At 40.0% G+C, this 26,001-nt stretch overlaps 1 protein-coding gene across 11 annotated transcripts in view; it reads left to right on the plus strand.

Moving 5' to 3' along the window:
• Positions 1-26,001, plus strand: part of minar1 (membrane integral NOTCH2 associated receptor 1) — a 33,354-nt gene that overhangs the window by 499 nt on the left and 6,854 nt on the right. For all 11 annotated transcript variants that reach the window (XM_025055520.1, XM_025055524.1, XM_025055523.1 and 8 more), the window contains exons 2-8: positions 634-1,548; positions 2,562-4,040; positions 6,423-6,680; positions 10,646-12,013; positions 15,606-15,692; positions 17,720-17,810; positions 19,326-19,424. In XM_025055520.1, coding sequence (XP_024911288.1) covers positions 700-1,548; positions 2,562-4,040; positions 6,423-6,680; positions 10,646-10,843 — 2,784 coding nt within the window. In that variant the 5' untranslated portion in view covers positions 634-699 and the 3' untranslated portion in view covers positions 10,844-12,013; positions 15,606-15,692; positions 17,720-17,810; positions 19,326-19,424. The remainder of the gene's footprint in view (positions 1-633; positions 1,549-2,561; positions 4,041-6,422; positions 6,681-10,645; positions 12,014-15,605; positions 15,693-17,719; positions 17,811-19,325; positions 19,425-26,001) is intronic.

The following is a 26,001-nucleotide window of genomic DNA, read 5'->3' on the forward strand; positions in this document are numbered from 1 at the left end:
TGATGGCTGTGTTTTTTTAAAATATGTTGTTGTTATTCGGGGTGACACTCTGTCTGACTGTCATTGTCAGGGTACAGTCGGACAGAGTGGCAGTGTTTTAATGAGGCTTTGTTTGTGAGGCAGCAACAACAGTAGATCATCAGTGAGTGACAGGACAAGGGAAATGTTTTCCTCCGGCACATCATCAGACAGACACACAGATCAGTGGATGATCCACGGCAGGGGTCCTCGCTGAGGTTTACAGGCTGAGGACCCCTGGACTGACTCAGAGGGAGCAGGGACCACCTCCATATATATACTGCAAAAATCATTCAAAGAAATCTACCTGCACCTGGTACCGTGTGTAAATGGACCTTATTTGTATCCTATTCATATTCAAAGAAGTTTATATATTTTTATATAAACTTTGCTCTTGGACTTTATTTAATTTTGTAATTATGGGAAAATATTTATATTTTGAAAATCTCAGTTTTATGGGAATAGGGTCACACTAAAATTACAATTGCAAATGATTTTTGGACTGCAAGAGTGTGACCTCATGTTTAAAAAATCCAGACATTATTATACAAATATATGTAAATATACACACATATATATGTCTTATGTGTCTTTATAAATGTTTTTTTTCCCCAGTTTCCAACCTTCTTCAGAGGTAGGACTTTTTTCGTAATCCTGTCCTAGCCAAACCAATCAACAGCCATGGACCCTGTCCCAGAGTACTCTCACTTCCTGGTCCGCATCCTGGAGGAGCTGGACACGAAGCACAACACCATGTCCTACCAGGACCTGTGCAAGTCCATGTGTGCACGCTTTGATCTTGTTCACCTGGCCAAACTTCGCAGCCTGCTCTTCTACACGGCGTGTCTGGACCCGGCGTTCCCAGCAACACTTTTCAGGGACAAGATGCGCTCCTCCGTGGAGGACCCGCAGTCCAAGAAACTCATGGTGGCCGCTGACATTGTCACCATGTTCAACCTAATTCAGATGAACGGAGGCCTGGCCAAAGACAAGCTCCCAATAGTTCCCAGACCGAAGTTCCACAAGAACAAGTCGCTGGACGTGTGCAGGTCCGACAGCGATGCCTACAAGTACCAGGACTGTGACAGAGGAGCGGCTTACGAACACATGAATGAACACCATCACCACCACCACCACCACCATCATCATCCTCACCACTCACCCCAGCAACGCCCCATAACCCAGAATGCCCCGCCCTGTCCCAAACGATCCGAGTGCAATAACTGCCAGTCGTTCGTCCCCTCGTCCAACCCCAACTTCCTGCTGGGGGTCAACAGGGACCTGAAATGTAGAGCAGCGTCTCTGGACAAACTGCATCATCTCCCCCAGTACCACAACGGCAGTCCTCCCCCGTCTCCCTGTGAGATGCAGAGCACCTACTTTCCCATGGACCTGGACAGCGAGTCCACGACCGACCACGAGTCCCTGCAGCACCTGGGCCACCCGGAACCATTTTCAGTTCACTCCTGTGTTCAGAAGAGGAACATCTTCAAAGAAGACTTCCACAACTTTGTGGCCTTCTCACCAAAGGTAGGTTGACCTTGTAGAATGTAGAATGTCAGTCACTTTACAAAAGTTCATGTTTTTCCCATTTGTTAAATGATAAAATATTCATATTTAATGAAATATCATTTAAAGAAAACGTCACGGACATGAAGTGTTTCAAAATTAATCAAGCGGGCCGGATTGAACCCACTGGTGGGCCAATTTGGGCCACGGTCCATATGTTTGGCACCCCTGTTCTAGACGCTCCTTCCCACACCTTTAGTTTAGAATGATCAGCTGATTTTTTGGTGTTTTTTCTTTGTGTTCTAGCACAGATGTATTGACTGTTCCTACGGCGTAAACCCACTGTGATGTGAAATAATCTAAGGCTGAGGGTACAGTATGTATATATTTGCATAAATATGTGTGCATATAAAATATGTATATGCACTGTATATTTATATATATACATTTATACATGCACATATACAATATATATACATATATATTGCATATATTTATACATACATTTATATAGGCACATATACAGTATATATACATTATAGTATAAATATATATATTGTATATATTTATATATACAGGCACATACAGTATATTCATATACATAATCTTTCTGTATAGTATATATAAATACATAGATTTACAGGGATATCTATATAAATATAAATATATATATTGTTTGTTTAATAACTTCTTCTGTACAAAGAAATAGGAACAGTTCCCTCTTCCCAACAGTCTCCCATACTGCACTCTGCTCTACATTATTACATTATGCTTTTATATAATGTATATATTTATATATTGTGAGAGTGCAGTTGTTGTTGTTGGCTGCCAGGCCGTTTTCTTCTCACTGCCATCCCATCGTTCTGTAAACAGTCTGGACTCCTTGTTTTACATGTTTTATTTACACTGCAGTGAGTTCACTCTTTACTTTGTATTCTATTTTATTGCCTTCCCTCCAGGGAGTGCTGTAGAGTTCCTTCGCTCTTGTTCTTTATTTGAAGCTTAATCACTCACTTGTTGTGTTGCCGTCACAGGTCGTCACCACTGAGAGCAAACCGGTCTGTAAGGCTGCCGAGAGCTACCACAGGAGGGAGCTCCACAAACCTGCAACCTTCTTCAACCACAGCTTCGAGCTGCCTTACAGCAACCCTTACTTTGAGCCACCACTCAACTCTCCCCTCCAGGACAGGAGGAAAGCCAAGCACGAGAGCTTGGACGACCTGCAGGCGTCCACGTACTTCGGCCCCACCACGGTGTCGGAGTGTGTCAGCAGCAGGAAGCACCTCAGCAAAGTGGGGAAGCAGCAGGCGTGGCCAGTGAAGAGCCTGAGCCTGAACACAGAGGAAGGACCTCCAGACTTTGAAAGGTCATTCATCAACAACAAACCCCTCATTGAGAACCACCATCGCACCATGAGCATCGTCAGCACTGACAACGAGCAGCATTTTCAGAGTCCGAAGGAGAAGGTCAGAGCTTCTCCTTCAGGATTTGCCAAGAAACCGAACGGAGTCAAGAACAAGGACGTAGCACTGATGATGGCCGGACCTGGGAACGTGGATAAAAGAGAGGCAGCCAAACGCTTTCGGGACAAAAGTTTAAACAGTCCCTCCTTTCAGGGAGGAGACAGCTCCTCCAGCATCGGGACTCAAACGGAGCAGGCCGAGCCGAAGAAGGTGAAGGACCAGCCGCCAAAGTTCACCGACAAAGACCGAGCCAAGTTCAAACATTCTGACGAAGACCCCGAGCTCATCAGCGACGACATCAGTGACATTTTCCGTTTCTTGGACGACATGAGTGTTTGTGACTCTCTGGGCGTCGTCCAGTCCTCGAGCTACAACAGCACTGGGTCTCTGTCACAGGTAACTCTCAAATCGGAGGGCGACAGCTCCCCTGAACGCAACACGGTCAAACTGGCCAAGTCCAAGCTGGACCGCCTCTTCTCCTCACTGGAGAACACGGACGATGAGCTGAAGTCCAGCGTGTGTAAGCTGGTGATGAGGATCGGCGAGATCGAGAAGAAGCTGGAATCTCTGTCAGGAGTGCGCAGTGAGATTTCCCAGGTGCTCTCCAAGCTCAACAGGCTGGATGAGAAGATCCAGGAGCCAGAGGCCAACGGGAGGCCAACTGTGTCCGTGGGGAACGGCACCCCCGACAAGCTGCACCCCCACCAACAGCCACATCTGGACACCGGCCACCCGCCACGCACTTTTCAGTGCCACACCACCGGCCGTAACGTCAAATTGGAGAACGGTCCGCTGGGGGAGTGGTGTCTGGACGGCAGTAACAACGGCAGCCTCCGGATGAAAGCTCTGAAGAAGAGCATGCTCACCAGGAGGTCAAACCGCTCACTCAACGAGGAGACCAGCATCACCGAGTCCAAAGTCGCCAGTATCACCAACTCCCCACGAGACTGGAGGACGGTGTCCTACTCCTGCCACGCTGAGGATGAGGGCAAGGACAAAGACAGAGACAGAGACAGAGACAGCAAGGACAGACACCGCAAGGCTAAAGAGGTAAAAAAAAATCTCAATTTAATCTTTTAATGAGACAGAGATGAAGAGTGACAGATGAAGGTGGGGGTGAGGAAGAGATGATCTGCATGGAAGAGGAAAAGGAGCAGTTTACGAAATAGCAATGAACCCCGGATTAATTATCCACAGGCGATTAATCATGATTAATTGAGATTAATTGTGATTGTAATCAATCACTGTAAATCATGAATGATCAAGAAAAATCAACGTTATTTTAAGCTTGAGTTAATCCATGAAATGATAACAAATTATTGGGCACGTCACTCCAAACACACGTCAAACATCTATAACTAATTACAAATAATTAACAAGATTAATGTAAGATAAAATACTAACAAATGAAGGATTTGTAATACTTTTTAGTTTTAAGTATTTACTTCAGTAACTGTTCAAACGACTAACAAGAGGTTTTCTCTTATCACTTCACACCTTGTTTTTTAGCATTTTAAAAATGTTCCTCGTCAAACTTTTTGAAAATATATTTGATTGAAGTCTTCAAGTTTTTACATTTAAGAAAATCTTAAATTCTGTGATTGTGTGAATGAATCTATCATGTATTCACAGCCAAACCTGTGCCACGCTCCCAGGTTGATCATCCATGTTGACGTCAAATGTACTGAATATTTAACTTTAAAAACAGATTTTTTTTTTTTAATTCTGTTGAACAGATCCAGTGACGGTGATTTTAATATCCATGGGCAATGTGTTCCACAGTTAAGGGATGTAACAATACTCACTGGTACTTTAATGAGACACTAAAGTACCATTTAAGAGAAATATTGTGGAAGGTCTTAATGAGCCCGCTGCTGCAGAAGATGAGAGAACGTCTCTGGTGAAGGAGCGGAAGTCTATTTACAGGTTTATGTCGACAAATAAAGGAAATTAAAAATCAACTCTGAAAAGTACACACACAGTTTGTCATGTTTTCACAGTAAAACTCTGAAGTTGTGTTAGTCTAATAGACCGTCTGGTACTGCAGTAAATAAGGTAATCCCAGTAGTCAGAATGGCTGGTGATAAAATGTAAATGTTGGTGACTAGCATTCAGGGAAAAAAACGTAAAATGTAAGAAAATGACTTTGAATTAAAATACCTGTTAATTGAGCTCTTAAAGCGACATAGTTTAATAAAACTACGTCTTATAATTTACTTCTTCCACCCAAAGAGTTCAAAACTAGGGGTGTCCGATAATATCGGCAGAAATAGTCTAAAAATAGCTTTGGGGATAAACAGCTGTATATTAAAGTGAAATTCACTAGATGGCAGCATTGCAGCTCATTTTATTAATCTATTTTAAAAATCAGGGGATTGTATGCAGAATGTTGGTGCCAACTCATAAATAAATATATATTACCAGGCCTGTATTGGTTGATAATCGGCTAAAAGTTAATACACAGATTATATTACCAGGCCTATATTGGTTGATAATCGGCAAAAAGTTAATACACAGACATTCCTATTTAAAACGCTTCTGTATATGAATGAATATCAGGACAGTAATGAATACCCTGGTGGGGAGAAATCGGCAGCATGTGAGCGAGCCACAGACACTTTCTTCTTCTTCTTCTTCTTCTTCTATGAAGTGCTGACACTCGATAAGTCACTAATGTCCCGATTCGAGCAAACGCTGTATAATCGCTGAGGTGCAGCCAACTAATAACCCAGGCTGCTGACTGGGTCTGAGCTCCAGTCACATTACACACACACACATAAATGATGTTACTGTGGTTGCAATTGATGGCGGTTGCTCATAGGTAGCATGGGATTCGGCCAATCAATACACAGAGTGTCTAGGAATTTTTTTTTTTTTTAACGCTCATCTTGTGGCTGCTGTTATTCCAATCTGCTCCCTGGAAATGAATATAAGACAAAGAAAAAACCTGAAATATTGATTACACTTGTCAATAACATTGTGTAACACTGTGTCGCGTCTTTCTGTGCCGTAAACTCTGTAGTGCATCCGAAGTTGTGATTTTTTTATAAACTAAAATTTTTATAAACTAAATTAAGTTGAGAATTTTACCCCACCAGTAGCTGCTACATTTTTCCTGCAGCAACCCCCGGTTTTTAGATTAGACCAGGCGTGGGTAAACCTTTTGACTCTCGGGAAACAATTGTCCTCAAAGGGACAGGGGTGCCGGGTGAGGAGCAGAGAGATGGAGTGTGAACTAAGATAAATGACATGTAAAAGTCTTGCATAAACGCTAAAATGCTTTTATCATTTTCTACACCATCTATTGGTGAAACGTGGTTATTGCAGGGGAAAAACAACGACGGACGACCATGTCTTAAAGCAGTAAGTTCACATGAGTCCTAGCTAACTGACTCAACCTTCACCTGACTCTATTTTTGTTTCCATTTCCAGGCGGAGCGGGAACGTCAGTATGAGCTCCCCCAGGCGCACCTGCCACCCAACAACCACCCGCCATTGATTGAGCAGGTTTTTTCCCAGCACCCCTTCAGCCCCTCCGTTAAGGCTCATGTGAAAGGCAGTCATCTGTACACCGACCTGAGGCTCACCACCCTGTCGGACCCCAAGCGTGGGCAGCCGTCCTGGACCATCGAGGAGTACAAACGCAACTCAGGAGAGAAGGGGAAGCAGTTCACAGCTCTGGAGCTGCAGGTACAACAATCAGAACAGTTTGTACCAGTACCAACACAAAGTTTTGCACACTTACCTACACACACCTTCAGTTTACACTTAAGTACTGTAAATAAAGGGATTTTTTATTCATTCCTATTCATCATTGAATCCCATCTATTTTGAACCCACAGGTGGTGTGCGACCCACTGGGCCACATTGGTTTTAGCCAAACGATGCTGCTTCTTTTGTTTGGGAAGGGAACATGGGAAGTTGACATGGACCACTTTAAGAACTGTGGTTCTCAAAGTGGGGGTGTGGGGCTGTAAGAGAAAGGGGTTTGGACCAATGAATATAAATTTGATTTTAGTTTTGCCACGGTGATGAAATTTCATGATTTATAAATTGATTCCCTTCGTAGGAATAACAGTATTTGAAGTATTGCTCAGTGTAAAGTTTCAATGTGTCAAAGTGTGACGGGGCGGGGGGCTCAGTAATAGTCGTATCGACAAAAGGGAGGGGCTGATTGAAAACCCCTGGGCTACAGTAACACAGAGCTGTGGTGGTAGAAAATAGGTGGATATTCTGATTGAAGTACTTAATTGTACTGAATACTGAAACGTTCTGTTCTGTGCATCCACGAGCTGTGGTGGTAGAAAATAGGTGGATGTTCTGATTGAAGTACTTTCTTGTACTGAATACTGAAACGATCTGTTCTGTTCTGTGCATCCATAGAACTGTGTTTGTCTTCAGTGAAAAAGATCTACATTCAGGAAACCAATTACTGGTCAGATAACTACAACCACAGTGCAAAAGGTTTGACCACTTGGTGATCAGAAGGCAGGTTCACTGTCCTTCAGAACTCAGTACTGACCTCCGGTGTACTGAAGGAACATCTCTCTGGTCTTTTGGTGGTAACCTCATCTCTGTTAGTCTTTTTTTTAGTCCTGGTTTCGTTGAAACTGAAACTGCCCCATATTTTATGTATGAGTAGATGACCAGTGTAAAACCCTCGCCCCAGGTATTGATCCCTGTGAGTAATCTGTAGACAGACAGGATATCCCTGTGAGTAATCTGTAGACAGACATCCTGTCCCTTACGTGTGATTTGCATGCAACAGCTCCAGCACAGGACTGAAACGTATGGTCACCGTCAGAGTCACCGGAGACTTACGATCAATTTCTCTCACTGAGGGCAACAGAAATGCATCAGAGCCCCTCGGTTCTTCTTCAAATGTCCTTTAAGTCCGATCAATGGCTGGAGGAGATCTTTCACCTCATCGCTCAGCTGACAAAACAGCCATTTCTACTGGGAGATTGTTGGAACATTTGTCTTGGCTCCTGGTTTAAGGCCCTGTGAAGAACACTGATACCATCTCAGTTCTTTTATAGTCACAAGACCGATGACGTCCAGGGGCCGCATTTATACCAACGGAAATGCGTGTGAAGTGTAACTTATAAACATGTTCGAGAAAGTCGTACAAATTACAAATTACCGGCCATGTTTGATTGTCACAGTAATACGGGACAAAGTGTGTCCCTTTTCGGGTCAACACAGCATATTTTTGTTTCTAAATACGTGAACGTTTTTTTAAGGGAGTTGGAATGTCACTGTCAAACCTGTGGTGAATGGTTTTCTTCCATCAACACACCTCAGCTGTGCTGTTAAGGTCGAGAAAGGAGTTAGAAAGATGAATTATTGGAGTTCCTGAGTGACTCATGAAAGTACGTGTGGCTGTGTTTTTGTTCCTGTTGAATGCCAGATGAATGCATCAGAAGACGTTTTGCCTTTAGCAGTATTTTGTCTTCACTTATGGTAAAGACATGTTAATACATTTGCATGTAAATTCAATACATTTAAGTATTTTAATGCCAGGACTTTTCTGTGTAGAAACACTATAGCCATATGGCTAGTCCTCTCATATAGGCCAATAATGGAGTAATTGGTGCCAGCTTACGATCGGGAGGAAGGTAATGATGTGGAGACAGAAAGATAAGAGGGGAGCAGCAGAGAGAGGCAGGATATTTGGCTAAAGAGTCAAACTCCAGGGGGATAAATATAGCACAAAACATTTCAAAGGCACTGTGTATCTGACAACTGCACACTTCGCTTCTTACTTTGACCCTGATAGAAAGCCACCGGGGTTTTCTGTTTCCAAAAGCTTCTATCGGATTTCAAAAATCTCCCAATGAAGTATACTCATATGATTGTGTTACACTAGTATACTGAAGGTAAACAGATCAATGCTAGATTGATGTGATAAATGTCCAATATGAAACAGTTTACAGACGGAGGAGCTTAGTGTGCTCCATGGGATTAGACAGCAGAAGTATTTAAAAAATTGTCAGAATTACAACCACAACCTGATTATCTGTGAATTACTGTAACACCACTATTTTTTTCCCCTATCTGATGATGTGAGGGGTTGAGTTTCCCGTTTTGAAAAACGAGTATATTTGTAAAGCACCAGTCTTGAGACACCTGGATGTGTCATTTGTTATTTTCTGAGTGGAAAAGGTTCAATAAAAGCGGGCTGGTCTGGGGAGCCGAGTGAATTGCCTGAGCTTATTTTTAGATCATCATTCACTGCTCAGTCTGTGGTTTCCCCTCTAAATGTAAACACCCCTGCTCTCTGACCTCATGTCGGCTTTGATACACCACTGTTTTATCAGCGCTTCTGTTTATCACGACCACTCTCTGCATTCCTCTGTGTTCTGCCATCACATTGGTCCAGTACTACTGGGTCCAATACTGTACAGTAGGTTGCTTAGACTGTAGTGCTAAGTACTGCAACAGGCTGAAGTTTCGTAATATAGTCACAACCATGTGGGATTGTTTTGTCAAATGTAGACCATGGTTGAGACAGATTATTTATATTTAGAATAAGCACACATAATCTCTACGAAAAACGAGAGATTAATTTAAACACATTAAAATGAACAGATTAGTGAAAACTCACTAAAATTACAGCTATTAGTGAACATTTAAAATCTTTTTTTGCTCTGTTGTAGCTGACATTAGATCTGGTGTCTAGACCCGGACGGTTCTAGCTAACTGTTAGTGCCAACTTGTGTTGCATTACTGCCACCTACTGGGCTGGTTTTTTTAGCAGTTTTTGGTTTGTCCTTTTCTCTGTCTGCAGCTTTCTCTCTCTCTCTCTCTCTCGCTCTCTCAATTCTTATTATGCAACAGAAAATATCAATATGCTGTAAAGGTAAAGTCGCTACAATGAGGAATGTTTTTCCTTCAATGTATTCGGCAAAGCCAATACAGTGGAGATTGGAAAACAAAATCAATCTTTGCTGCGGAGTCAGTTATTTTTCTTTGGGTTTCTTTTTTGTTGTGTAGAGCCCTGGAGGGAGTGGGAGTGGGGAAGTGGTGTCATACACATTTATAATGTGTGCATTTTTTCCTATGACACTTGGAGATTACTTTGACAGTATTCAGCCTGGCCAAATATTTTAAGTTCCGTGATCAGTCACTTTGGCCTTGAGGTTGTGGACTGTTGTTTAAGTTCTACTTCCTGTTCTGACTCTTTCTAGTTAGTAGGAAAGAATCTTAACTAAATCCCTAACTTTTTGTACTACACTAATTGAGAGGAGAAGAAAATGAATTGCACAGCATCCACATTTCACAGTGATCATGTAGCAATGTAGGGACGATAACTGCTAAAGGCAAAGCAATCAAAGACATGATGAAAGAAGGAAAGTAATAAACTCTAGAACAATAACATCTTCTGCGACACACACTGACTATCTCATTTTCATTATCGCATTCATTGGACTTAGTTATTTTTTTGAAAGGATCTACTAATATGTCTGTAAGGAAGTCACAACTGGCTCCGACTCGGTCTTCAGTTTTCTTTTTATAGGCACACTAACACAAGTACACCCAATAAATAAATATCAGCTTAATGGCCCTGCAAGAAGAACATCATGCTATAATTTTCCTGCCTGGGAAAACGACATCTTTCTGTGCATAATTCTTGTCTACTCCATTTTTTTCAGGGCCAGGAATCCCTTAACCCCAACAACCTGGAGTACTGGATGGAGGACATCTACACACCAGGCTACGACTCTTTGCTCAAAAGGAAGGAGGCTGCATTCAGGCGAGCTAAGGTGTGTAAGATCGGGGCACTGATCGCAGCAGCTACCTGCACCGTGATCTTGGTCATCGTGGTTCCCATTTGCACCATGAAATCATGAGGCTTGACAGGATGGAGTTGATTGATAAACATTTGCTTCCTCTTCTTGTGTTTGCGAGTAAGGGTTGGTGCGACTGATTCACAGAGACTAAACGGAACCTTATTTCTTGATGTTTTTGTTTTTACTGCTATATTAAATTCTGGTGGTCTGTCTCACCAGTACAAAATAGTTAGAAAAATGATTGTACCATAGAAAAAAATCTGCAAGTGTAAAATATAACATATTGTATAAATGTTGTTGTCACAAAATGTGTAAACCAGACAGAATCTCATTGGTTTGTTTGTGTAATAAAAAAACACATTAGCTTGATGATCACCGAACTGGATTTGTTGATGTAGACAATATACATTTTTATTTTCCTGAAATTTATTGCACAGTGGACTTTGACCAGATTTATTTTTTAAAGAATTATATTATGGTTGAATGTGAGAATTTTATCTACTGTATATCAGTCACAGCAAAGATTTTACGTAATACAATTTGTGCAATTTTTTTTTAATAGAAATGTATTAAAGTGCAGACAGAATATGGGCACACAGCTAACTTGAATGTATTTGTAACATTGTACCACTGAAGCTATGAACTAAGAACAATTTACTTGAATGTTGTTTTTATTTCTCTCACAATTCCCCTGAAAAACAACAACCAAGTCATAACTGTTTCTCCATGGTCAAATAACGAGTGTCTTGTCAAACAGTGCTGCTATCAATATTTGCATTATTTTTATTCTAACTGTGCTTGTGTTTTCAATTTTTTGAACGATCCTATCACGATTAATAAAGCTAACAGAGCGATGGAATTAAATTTGAGGTTGCAGTGTGTTTGTGTGTGATATCTGGTGAACATTGCAGACAGTAGTCAGTGTTTATACGTCGACGTACTTTCGTCATATATTTGGACAACGAAAACCTAAAAGAAAATTACGTTGGTGCTGAGCGACAATGACGACATTTATTGACACATAAGTCAACTAATAAAAACAAGACAAAAATCTCCTTAGCGTTGATTTCGTCTTATTGACCGGTAGAACGAATGAGGCTGAGAGCCAATCAGAGCTACGATGTTGATAAAAGGCGGGCCATTTAAACGGCAATCTGTGCAAATGTTTGTTCTATGTAAACGGGAGCAGGACTACTCTATTTGTGAAACAGCGTGACCAAATCATGTCTGGTAGGACAAATATTTGTACTATTTCATACTTTTCTATTTTACTGATAATATGAGAGAAAACGGGACTAGGTGTAAAGTGTATAGAACGACTGTTTGAGAAAAGAAGACGACAAATTTGCGGACGTCATCCTGACATTCACAAAACGGTAGAGAATAAGGCATTGACATACATTAACATATTAAGTGTTCGGAATAGAAGGTCAAATTTGTCACTGCCATATTTTAATACTACTATATATGCCTCTGAATTCGTTAATAAATAATATGATTCTGTATAATTTGTTGTACCGGTAATATAATTTAATAACATGATATGAGCAAGTAAAGAGTTCATAACCACGGAAATATTACGCGTTGTATTTCGGAGTGATTTAAAAATAAGATAAAATAAGTTAAATAAAACCTTTTTAATATTTGGTCGACAAAAAACCGTCTATGTCTGCGTAGATCCGTATAGATGTATGTGACGTCATCACGCAAAAACGATGATGGAATGGTTAAGCTAGCAGATTTACGATTCCAGGGACCAAGGCATGAGACCATTTATAGCCAGTTTTCTATTCCTCATCCTTAATCTCAGGGCCACATTGAACCACACAAGCATTCTTTACCTTTTATGATTCAACGTCAACAATCAACGTAGTTCTGAATGTTTTACACCAGGGATTGAACTATTGGGCTAATGATATTCTTGCTGTACGACAAGAACAACTCTGCCACCTGTGGCCGAAAACAGCAGTACGAGACAGTAAACAACACACCTGTAGAACTCGTGATATATTTAGTCACCGCCATTTAAAAACAGCTCAAAACAATGAGGAAGGAAGAGAGTGTCAGACATGATTACACTAAACGCAGCCTTTGTATTGTGTGTCTTTGTCAGAGGAGTGCCTACAGAGGTTTGCTCTGTTTCCCAACACATTGTTAATTAAGGAACAGATGGGACTTGTTCTGCTGATGAACCACAACTTGTTTAAACATGAGATAATGGAGACACGTTATATTTACTCTAGGTGGCAATATTTACAGAGACGACACAGCAAATTCACCAAGGTGTAGTCAGGCATTTTTTGTTGCTTACTGCTTACTAAATAATCACTGTGCTTTATATAAGCATTTTAACAAGGACTCTCCTTTTTCCAGTATTTTTCTTTCTGATGTGGATAAACTGTGTAAAATAATTTACAATCTTTAGCATACATGATACAAAAGAAGCGCAATTCTCAATCAGGGGTTTCCGGACCTTTCGTTGACAGTGGTTTCTGATGTAATGTAGTGTCTTCATTGTGGTTTGGGTTGAGCTCACAAACACACACAAGATGCTATCATTGTATCCAGTTCATTGTATAATTATTGATACCTAATGTGAAGAAGTATCAGTCATGGTACTCCATATCAGGGAGGACTCATACAGAAAAATGGTACCAGGACCAATGTAGTACATTATATGTATAAATCATACACAATTTTAAATAATGTATTCATTGTTGCAGTATCCCAACATCCATCTGTCCTGAATGGTTAAATAAAGTTGGATTTACAGCACTTAAACATGGCCCTTCAGTTGTAGACCTAAACTATACCCATACCTCATACACTGTACTGCATAGAGACTGGGACTCTGACAGAGACAGAATCTGTGTATGTTCTCTGCTGTCTTCTGCTGTCACACAGTGAATGTGGCTGTAGCTCAGTTTTTGTCAGAGTCTGTAAATAGCTTCAGGTCTGAGGTATATTGTGGGAGCAGGTGTTAGCTGGAGGTAAGCTGTAATAAAAACGTGTTTTGGCCAATAATGAGTAGATGAGCATTTTAATGTTGTCTATTACTGTTTACCTGCTGTGTGCGAAGGTGTTTTATTTTGGAAGAGTTGTAGCATTTTAAATCACATTTTTTCACACCGAAAATAATTTCTTTTAATTAACTGTGGTTAATATTCAAGAAGAGCATGGGTGGGCAATTTATCACCAATGTTAATTAGCCTTTCCTCTCTTGGTTTTTTATTACATCTTAATATAGCCTACCTGAGATTTAACCATTATTAGTTGTTTCAGCTCTCATTTTTTATAAGAAAAAGAACTCTTTCCAGTTCATATTGTTTTATATTCTTTGGTTGTTTAATATATTGTTGTATTAATATATAATTAGCCAGGTTAATAAGACCAGACCAGTTTAACTTTTAATAAGAGGAGATCAATGCTGATATGCAGTGTTTCTAGAAAGAAATATGCAATTTTTTTTAAAAAAACTGTGTAATTCAAGTTAACAATTTCTTTAACATAATTGTTTATTAGGTTCACAGACCATTTCAGTTGGTAATTAAATTTCCATAGTTCTTAAAAATGTAATTGTTCTTACAAATCTTGAAGGGTGACTAAACCAAACAGCAGGGCTAAATGTTAAACATAAGGCTATATGTGCTACATGGGCAAACGTTCTATAATATAGTCTGCAGCCAAGACTGTAAAGTGCTGTAAACTGACATGGAAATATGTGTTAATTTTCTCTTTGCTGCCGAGACCAAAACATCCAGAGATGCAGCAGTAACTAAAAGCGTCAACAAAGTGACCTGACATGGCACAGACAGCTATTGCAATTACACTAACAGTTGACATTCTCCTCTAATCACCTACATGACATCTATCACTCTATCACAGTAATAGGTTTGAACTTCAAACGTTAGTGTGAGCCAATCAATTCAAAAATTAATTACAAGCTTGTTTCCTTTAGTCTCATTACCGGGATGCTTGCTGACCCCTTCAAAACGTTATTGTTAATTAAAAACATACTCCTGCCATCAGGGCTTAGATTTTATCTATGCACAGGTACTGTAAGAGCTGTCTTTTCATCGTGTGCTGAACACCGTTCCCTGCTCTCCAATTTAGTTTCATTTCAGGTTACACTTGTTCGTTTCTGGGGCAGCTGTGGCCACGTCTGTCCAGCCCAGTGCTCTACATTGCCTAAATACTGACACGAAAAGTAGGACACAGATAGAATGCAGAGATGAAATTGGGTTCTGTCGTCTCCAAAAATTAGATTTCTTTCAAAAGTTTTAAAGTCTTATTACTTCAATTATGAAATAGCTGTGACCATAAAATATTAATTTCCTTATGTTTTGTTGTTATGGTAAATTTTAGGTTACGTTATGTAGTGCAATGTAATGTAAGCTAGAGTTAGATAAAGTCAGAAAGACTATTTCTGACTTTGTCAATATGACAAATACAATAAGATAAAGAATATGATAGGATGCGATGAAGACTTACACAGATAAATAAAAAATATTATTTACAGTTAGGTCAGAAAGACTATAATACGACAAGGTAACATACAACTATAAAAGAAAATGAGAATGAAAGATTTTAAGATAACACTTAAGTTAAGGTCAGACAAGGTATAGATAGGTTAGGTAACATAATGTAACCTAATGTAAGGGAATGTATACAATGTAAATAACACTTAAGTTAAGGTCAGACAAGGCATAGTTAGGTTAGGTAACATAATGTAAAGGAATGTATACAATGTAGTTAAGGTAACAAAGTTACAAAAAGTCATATAACAATACATTGATACTTTCTTTCTTTTCTTTCTTCACAGGGACACTGTAAAACACTGTTTGTGTCTGTGGAAGAAGTTCTTCCCCCGTTCTGTTTCAACACCTGAACCTGACATTTGGGTTTCATAGTAGGTCACACCCAACATTTTAGACGCATACTGTCGCCTACTATACTAGACTGTGTAGTCTCATGGTTTGACCAGTGGCTTTTTGAGATACACATTTGTGATAATGCAGCCTACTCCTTGGTGCATGATTTTTTTTTTAATTCAACCGATGCGAACTGTCATGTTTTTAATTGATTTACGAATCATTGTTATATCCCTACACTATAAAATATGATACAATGCAATATGACAAGATACCATTACATAAAAGTTGAGGTAAGGTAAAGTAAGATGAAGTCCAAAAGAATGAGATCATTGATGAGGTAAGGTCAGGTAACACTGCTGAGACACTCTTTAGGACAACGTCATTATGGAAGCACACAGACTGTATTCACTGACAGATTGCCTGACGGTGATGTATGTTGCTTTGACTCACAGACCTGTTCAGCTGCCAAAACAAGACATGCTTCAGTCACAGGCACAAAAAACAAGACATGCTTCAGTCACAGGCAGTTACAGGGCTGACATTTTATGACAATACATAACCAGAAGTGATAGAAATGTCGGGACCAATGGGCTGTGGCCCCTCCCCTGCAGCTGTCACATCAGTCACATCAGAGTTTTCATCACAGTGGATGTAATGAGAAATGCTACAGGTTCTTTAATGGCCAATGAAAACAGGCTGTTACCACAGACAGGCTAGAGCTGACGCGCTGACCAGAATATCAAAACGTCTCTCCACACAGAAATTGCCCACGCTTCGTTATGGAGAGCAACTTGTTCAGTGACCTGCAGTCACCCCTTCACTCAAACCTCTGTAGTTCATGACACACCACAGTCTCAGGGCAATGTGTCCACCTTCCTGGTGTCTCTGTCTGTGTACTCAGTGCCTGAGCAGATAAAGGAGGAAAACAACGAGAAGACAAAGAAGATGATAAGATGGTGGACATAAATGAGAAGATTAAGATGAGGAAAGATAATAAAAAGTACATGAAGATGAAGAAAAAGCAGCTTTATTTGTTATTGTACACATCCTGAAAGTTGTCTCTGTCAAAATAATGAAACTTTCTTCTATGGGATTGAACATTCTTTGGTGTCAGTCCATCTCAACAATTTCTATTTTAACTACAGCCACCCACATGCAGAGCTATTCAGATTAGTGCTACACAGAGGATTTAAGACACAAAGGATTGAAGAAGTTAAGCCTCCTCCTCCTTATACGTATTTCCAGAAATAAGCCTGGGTGTGTTTACAGCAAACAAAGACGATGACAGTCCAGTCTTGTTCACCAGCCAGATTTAACCGGATGGTAAAATGTCACCGTGACGCTTAAACTTGTCCACAAGTTGCCTCAAAACCTGATTAATGAGCAGTTGAATAAAAATGTAATACCAAATTGAATGTGCTGCTGAATCATGCCTCCACTGCAGCAAATTAATATTTAAATGAGTGTTATTTTGTCTGCAGCACTGATGTGACCTTTCAAACCAAATGTTGACCTGTGAAGGAGAAATAATGACATTGTCAACTGTGGAAATCTGAGTCACAGCCTGATGTGTTGTTTATGAATTTAATGGTGTAAAATCATGCAAAAGATTTATACTGTATAGGTACATGTATGTGTGTATTTTGAATGTTATATAATGAATATTATGGTATGGATTACGTATATATGTATATGTAATAGTTAAGGTTACAGTAAGAGACTAGAGATGTCAGTGTGAAGTTCCCACAAATCATAAAAACCAGTGTGTGTGTGTGCCGTGGAGTCTGTTGTTCAGTTTGCAGATATAAATGCTCAGTGTTTTGGTTTTTCTAATCTGAAAACAATAGTAAATGTCATATCAGCAACCACATCCATTTAAATGAGTAAGTTTGACATTTCAATCTTAAGTAGTAAGTGTGGAAAAATAAACAACCTGGGATAAGAAAAATACATTTACAAGGTCAATTAGCAGGAGTTGACTTGAACAAACATCAACAAGTATAAAAAATGTTTCCTTGAAACCGAGGAAATAACTTAAAACAATCTTTTGTATTTTCAACAGGCCTGCTGTCATTCTGTTGGAAGCAGTGCTTTACCTTGCCACGCCACCAGGGGGTGAGCATCAGCATCTCTAATTGCCATCTTTCAGAACGGTAATATTCCACTGCAACATCAACACAATTAAAGCAAAATGTACTGCAGAGCAGAGTAATCATGCTAATCCTTCAGTCTGAACACTTCAGACTATTTTTACCAGGTGTAACGTGTTTTTTTTAAAAGGGCAGGATAAATATAGCAAGCGCCAGACCAGACGATTGGACTTTAAAACTGAAGTTATGCTCATTAGGGTGATGGGGTGAATAATTTAAGAACCCGGGTGCAGGTGTTTCTGGCTCCTGTGTCATTTGGCTGTTGCTATGGTCTCGTAATAAGAGAGGTAGAATAAAAACTGAAGCAGAAGCAGGTCGGGGTTACATACCGTATACTCACACTGGGACACAGAAGGCTACTCTCAGACACAGCATCAATTATTTGACTTGGCATTGCATATGGTATAGAATGATAACAGTCGCTGTTAATAGGATTCCCTTGCTACGCAGAAGGTTCTGGTTCGATCCCACATTGTCCTAATTCCAGGTTGTGTTTGAATCAGTGGCGCCCCCTGACTTGTTCGTTATTCTTCGTTGTATTCGGATAGACTGCCAACAGTAAAGAGCTGCTAATGTCAAATCAGAAAAAAAAGTCTTAGCATTAACAGAGCACACGTTTAAGAACAATGTACGTCACTAGTCTAATTGCCTCTATAACCAAAATCTAACCCTGGGATGGAAAAATGTCAGCAGAGATGTACCACATACAGTATGTTGGACTGTTTACCTACTGATGTACTTTACTGAAATTACCCTGGGGTGTCTGTGAGATTTGAAGATTTGGTGGTGGATGGATGGATGGTTGGATGGATGGATGGATGGATTGTAGTATCAGTCTACCTGGTTTGTCACCTTACATGTAATCCAAGGCAATGTCAAAGTCACAGCTATGTGTTTGGTGAGCAGATGCATCTGCTACGACCATTTAGCATTGACATTACATTGACTAAAATTGCCTAATTAGGAAGTGATACCCATCGTTCATAAGCCGTTAATTACAAAGCTCACAGAGCTGGATAATAGATGAAACTTTAATTATGTATAAATTCTAATAGAGAGATTATTACACGAGGAAAGACAATATCTGGGGACAAGGGTCAACTTCATTAACTCTGCTGCATCAGGTTTCATGTTGGACTTAAAGGGGGATTTTTCTTCTTCATGAGATACCTCAGCTCCAAATGACATCATATTTTGTCATGATACTTATGAACAAAGGAGAATGTTTATCACACAGGACCAACTCTCTTTTATTCATTGATATAATTCTGCCTAATACTTTAAGACACTGGTTTCCAACCAATGCACATTAGTGTGTCATTGGGTGTATGGTGGAAATGTATGCAATTTCTCCTCATTGGTCAAAAAAATATAATTAACTGTCTTCATTTGTCTATGCGATAGTGACAGGCAGAACAATTATATACTCCTTCACTATTACCCAAGAAATATTATAACTGAAATTACACATAAAGCTAATTAAGAATGAACAATTAACCAAATGTTTTTGTACTTTAGGAGGAAGTACCAGGAGGAAAATTATACAAACAGGCAGAACGTGGACACGCCATAAAGTCCTGGGATCAAACCAGAGATGGGGGATCTTCTTGATGTAAGGTAAGAGCACCAACCACTTTTCCACCGTGTGGTCGTACACATTTTTGACCACCACGATAACTCATTATAATCACTGACAAAATCGTTTCTATGCATTTTCTCTTCTTCTGTAGATATGTGTCATGTGTCAATGTCCAAACTACATACATAAACTGTACAGTATATGAAAACTACACACAAAATAGCTTTAATTCAGGTTCCTTGTCGGTAAATCCTCTTTATAGAGACGACCCAAAGTGAAATACTGAAACCCTGCTACTTACACCATTCAGCTGAAACTCCATTTACTCTGCAGAAGATGGTAGTTTTGACCCAGATAACAGTGTCTGCAACAAAAGGCTTAAAAAATTCACTGCTGTTCCTAGTGGTTAATTCATCACCATGTAACACTCCCAGACTGATAAAGCGCAGGTGAAAATATCATTAAATTGTACTAAAAACTCAGAGAGACATAACAAAACTTGACTAATATTTTTACTAAATAGAATGTAGCTGTTTTTCATTTTAGTTTCCATGCAAAGATATGTAGATTGTATGTTTCAAATAAATGCTGGAGACGATGGTTCAAAAATGACTCACTGCTATTGCCCTACATATGAGTATAGTCAGGTCATCCAGGCTAGACAAGCTGACACTGATCAGGTGATCCACGTCAGGCAGAGACCACTGTTTTCTGGCAGAATAAACAGATCTTGGGCAAAAATCAAATTGAGCAACAGGACCTGGAGCGTGAACTTGGTCTAAAGTGTGTTGTGAAAACTCATTTCCTCATTTACAGCAGCAATTTCCCCTTGTGGTAAGCCGTCTGAGGAAAGCTAACAACCATAGATCATATGGAAACTCGACAGTTATACAGAAAAGATAATAATTTTCAGCCTTTTACTGCCTGCTCCGTCGCTTGTTCTCCATCTGTCTTCAGCCTTTTGAAGCTGCGATCTAATTTTCACTTCTCTACACAGAAAGGGAGCAGAAAAAGGAGCCCAGAATACAGAGCATTATTAATCCTAAAATCCCCTTTGTTCCAATACAGTGTGTACCAGGGAATTCACAGAATGAATGTTTAGCTGACAATTCAACAGACGACTCCACTATATAATAATATCTCATATTGGTTGTTATTTTTAGAGTGTGAATCATAGATTTCTTTTTTTACTACACAAAATGCTGCGAGGCATTTTAAAGCCCAACCTCCACCACACACTCAGTGTGTGTTAACATGGGATCTGTGAAGGCTCCAGTCACCCAGCACAGAAAGTGTTTTAGTGACACAGACCCTGGACCCTGTAGCCAGCTCGGTGCCCCAGGTATTGATTGTTATTTGTTGTCATTGTTTCCTGAGGGTTTACAGCAGAGGTCTGCAACCCATGGCTCTTGAGGCAATTTTACTCATCAAAATTATCAGCTTGCTTGCTAAGATCAGGACTAAACTTTTTAGGTGGAGCACTAACGTTGACTTCAGGTCTGCGGGTGACTACAGCTAGTGTGTCATAACCATTACTGAATGACACTCATGGAAATCTTCAACAGATAAGTTTCTCTTTGTTAGTTTTTATCGCCATTTGCTGCCACCTAGTGTAGCATTTCATTGCCATACCTATCAAGTAAATAGATAATAGTTTTAAGAAATTGGATAATTTTCCACGGCACAGTGGTTGGGAATCACTGCTTTAGACAGCAGCCTCTGTGACCGCTTTGAATAGTGCGTAAGATAACTCACATTAGTACCTCGTTATAATCCCTTAGTGCTACACACAAAGATAAGAACAAATTCTGAATGAGGACTGAGGGGAAAATTACAAGAGAAAAAAAACAACTAATGATACTGTGAAGTGAGACATAAACGGTTGATGGAGCCGGAGCTAAAGTGAGACAAAGAGAGAAGCCGAGATACAGAGGAACAGTGAGAGTGAGACTTGTTATATTTACGCTCTGCTGCCATTTTTATCCAGCTTCATCTTAATGCTCCAGTAGCCGCTGCTGAATGATGGCGCTCCATCTTTATTCACATCTCCTGTCACTGATTTGGTCCTGCTACTTGCTGAGCTGCAGCCACACACACACACACACACTTCTTAATCAAAAAGGTTATGACCTTTCAAAACCATAAGGGCTTCCAGTGGGTGGTTGCTTTTATCAGCACCATGGCCACACAGACAGTCACCTAGATCGCCATCTGCTGGAAGGAGAAGTATATTAATCAATATTGACCTGAGGTTGAAGCGTCAGTGAAACCAAAACCTTTCTCAGAGTGTGTGTAAATGACAAGATATTGACTGTGTATCAGAGCAAAGAGAAGTGAATGAAACCTCCAACCCTGTTTGGCTCCACCAACAACCAACACTGTTACCAGTTTTAACTTGTTTTTCACACAAAGACTGAAAAATGCCCAACTACTCTAGTTTTTGCTTAATTGTAAAAAAAAAACTACCTTGTGTATATTAATGTGATTAATGTGACAATGGGGTTAAAGTAATTACAGTTGGATTTATATTAAATTTATTCAAATTTATATTGTGCTTTGACATGCTTTTTTTTTTAATATCACCTGGCAAAGTTAATGAAACCAGTTCTGTGACTGACAGGCAGATCGATATGCTGTCAGTGCTAACTAACGCCTAAAAGGAAAAAAAAAAACATTTTTTTCACTGCTTCTGTGCTCGGAGAAGTGACTGAAAGAATGAGATCATGAAAAGAAGAAGCAGCTGAGGGGAGTTTGCTCTGTGACTCACCCTCAGACAGAGTGAGGAGCCTACACACAACTCACACTGCAGCCTCCAGAGGTGCACAGCCGACACATACGGTAATTAACTTCACAGAGCATTCTATATACGACCCTGTGCGGAACATTAAACCTCCACCAAAATAACGCAATGCTGTGAAACAGGATTTCACAAATGTCATAAAAATGTGTTTAGTTTTTCTCACATAATGAAAGACAAAGTGAATGGAGGATATTCAGTGGGCGAGGATGTTTCAAGACACGTTTCTGGCCCCAAGGTAAAAGCAGTCTAAAGGCCTCCTGTATATATTCTTCAGTATATACGGTATACTAAGTGCATACTAGCATAATAGTAAATCCCCACCACTGTTCAATAGCACAGTAGGTGTACTGTGGAAAATGATCCAGTTTCACTTCATTGGTGCAACAGTAAAAGGCAGAACAGTTAAGACCTCCTCCAATATGTGGCAATAGATGGCTAATTATTCTTGATTTTTAAAAAAAAAGACTCAGAGCTGTCGAAGATTTTGATGCATCTTTTTTCAATTCCTGTCAGTATATCAGTGTTGTGTTCAACTTAACAGTTCCAGGATTGTAAAATATGTGCCATGGCTCAGGAAAAGTTGGGAAATACTACATACATACAGTACATCACTGACAGGTTTCAATCCCAAACTTCCCTGGAGGTTGCCGGTCCAAACTCCCTGCTCCTGTAAATCCGCAGAGTCTGAGCAAACTCTGAGGTACCCCTGGCAGTGAAAGAAATGTTTTGAGTTTTCTGTTTCAAGGTCAGCCTTCAAGGTTTGATTGAAAATAGAGTCAGTCTTGCGGAGACGTGCCATTGGTGGAGAGACAGCAGACAACCTTTTAAGTACTGGGACTACTTCATAATGAAACACTGTGTACCTTTGAGGCCCATTTCAGCTGGGAGTCAGTCAAGCTTAGCAGCTGAAGTGTTACACTGAAGGATTCTCTCCATAATTGTCATTTGAAACACCTCAGCTGAGGTGTGTGTGTGTGTGTGTGTGTGTGTCTGTCTCTGTGTGTGTTTTATAGAAGTACCGTACGTTCTTGTGTTCCTAAAAGTGTGAGCAATGGCTGTATGACCACAGAGGCCGACCTGAGTTCTTATAACAGATGCTTCATGGACCGTCACACATGGTTGAAACAGACTCATCCATGCATGAAATAGAGGCATCACTGCTGATTAGGCATTTGACATCATGTTTGGAAAAGTGGAAATTTTACATCAGCAAACAAAGATGAATCAGTGTTTTCTTCCACAATGTGGTCAATGTGAGGAGAAGTCAGTGTGAATGGGAGCAAAGACAGTGTTAGTGATTGTTGGCCGTCGCTTCTATGTCAGGATGTACTGCTAAATTGTACTTTTGGAGAAACAAACTCTTTTCTTTTAGTAATCTGCAAAAACGTTTTTATAATCTTACCTATGGTGCCCCTAGTGGATATACAATGAATCAATCTTTCAAAACTGGGCACACCTGAGAGTATGTGGGCAGTGGAAGGTGGAAAGTAGTAGAATCTCACATTTCACATACAACAATCTAACAATATAAGGTATACGCTACAGCAGGGCTTGCTTTCTATACACTGAAGCAATACTACACACTGAGCAAAATAATTTCAGTAAAATGTTCAAGAATAAACCCAAACTTTCACAGATGAATGTCTGCTATCATTTACAGAGATAAATAGAACTTTATTCATTCTCTGGGGGTCCCTCCCTAGTGGCATGCATTTACAGAGATAAATAGAACTTTATTAATTCTCTGGGGGTCCCTTCAGGAAATTAAGGAATTTAGTGGCAAAAACAGAAATTACAGTTGATTTGTTGTAATGTATGTAACAGAAGGATTGACATCAGTCTTTACCATACCCTGTACCAGGGTTTGGTGGGCCAGATTAGAAAGCCCAGTGGGCCGTATCTGGCCCACATTAAACATACAGTACAGTCTAAACCAGAGGTGCCCAAAAAATAGATATGGATCTACCAGTAGATCACAAACGGCTTGCTGGTAGATCATGAACAATTAGAAGAAAATAAAAATGTAAATATAGCTCAATAGTGTGTAATAGTGACCACTACTACTACTATAAGAACTGAGTCATTCTGTGCCATACAGCTGTATGTACACTTAGGATATAAATAACTGTACTTTGGTTCAGTCTTTGGTTCAGTCAGTGGTTCAGTCAGTGGTTCACTTTGTTGTTTTGTCTCCTCCTCTGTCTGTTGACAGCTCGAGTGTCACCACAGGAATAATGTTGAATGGACGTTAATGTTGATGGACGGTTAATGGTGTAATTAAGCACCAATTTGAGCGCTAATCGTTTTGCAATCACTCACACCTGACAGTATCACACTAACCTCTAGACATATAGATGCTAAAGATATCTCCCTTCTATTTCTGCTTCCTGTTTGTGTTTTCCTCCCAGATCTCCTCACTCCTCCACTTCTGTCTCAGCAGAGTCCCATCAGGCAGAGTGAAGACACTTGTGTTTGACTCTGCCAGAGTTCATGTGGAATGTGAGATGTTTCTCTCTCTCACCACACATACCCAAAACTCTTATCTTGTCATTGTTTTGGTGTTGGCTTTCTGTTCCACTTGTCCTTAATTATCAGTACCATGGTCGCCCCCTGCCGAAGGGCTTTATACGACAGCTCTTGGTGCTGTTGTCCCCCATTTTAAGAACCACTGTCCTAAGTCAAGTATAGAAAAAGTCTGAAGGGCATGTCAATGATACAGAGTTTGACAGTGGGTTCAAGATGACCGTGACTTAAGTCTGATTAATGATGAAGTTAGAAGGAGACAGAATCAAGGTCCATGTTGAAATACAGCCAAGACTCCAGCTAATATTAAATTTAAAAAAATCACACCCCTCTCTGCTCCATGTCATAAAGGTCAACATCTATGTCTGGTTATGAAATGTCACGAAATTCAGATTATTATGAAACCGTGTCCTTCATCACACAGAGTTTTCTGTTTAATCTGATAAATTCACAAAGTAAAAACGCATTTCCTTTTCCTTGATGCTGTCTTGTTAGGAAATGCCTTGTAGGTTGGTTTTAACTCTGAAGGTGACTGGTCCAAATTGAAGGTTCCGTTAAATAAATCATGTAGATCATACATCATGTCACTGAAGTGGACCGAGGGGTAAATATCAAGGAGACCTTAAATTACTCCAATAAAATCCAACTCTCACTTCCAGAGGAACTCTGAGCAAATTTACCAGAGACCTTTGAATAATTTAATAATTTAATGGATGAATGATCTTCTGACTGCAGACGTGGGCCGTTCCTCTGGAGAGGAGGAAAATCATCCTCTAGGTGAAAGACAAGTGAGTGAGGTGTACTGTCCGTGTCTTACATGAGCTCCTCTGTACTACTGCAGTACCCCAGTGTGTACAGTAGCTATTGCTAGGAGATTTGTTAATAAAAAGTTGACTTGAACAAATGGTGTCTGTACCTGGACGATGACGTTAATGTTAGCTCTGGTGTCTGCATCAGGATTGACTTACATTAGCTTGTGTGGCTCTATTAGGACTGTTGTAGCTAGCTGTAGCTCTGGTAGCTATACATCCCTTTCTGGCCTGCACATGCTCTAAGTACATTACTGCCACCTACTGGGCTAGTGTGTGTATAATGAACATTATTCTCACCATTTCTTTTTTGTCTGTAGAAAGTATGGTTCCACAAATGCTGTTACAAACAATAACCCTATGAGAAGATGAAGAAAGCACAATGCTCCCATTATTAGAGAAAGAGGAATAACATAGAGGAGTTGGTTTGGAAGGAGCTGCTGGAGGAGGAGATGGATTTAAAAGAGGAAGTAGTCAACATGG

Source organism: Cynoglossus semilaevis, chromosome 5 (assembly GCF_000523025.1).
Source record: "Cynoglossus semilaevis isolate Cse_v1.0 chromosome 5, Cse_v1.0, whole genome shotgun sequence".
Lineage (NCBI taxonomy): Eukaryota > Metazoa > Chordata > Actinopteri > Pleuronectiformes > Cynoglossidae > Cynoglossus > Cynoglossus semilaevis.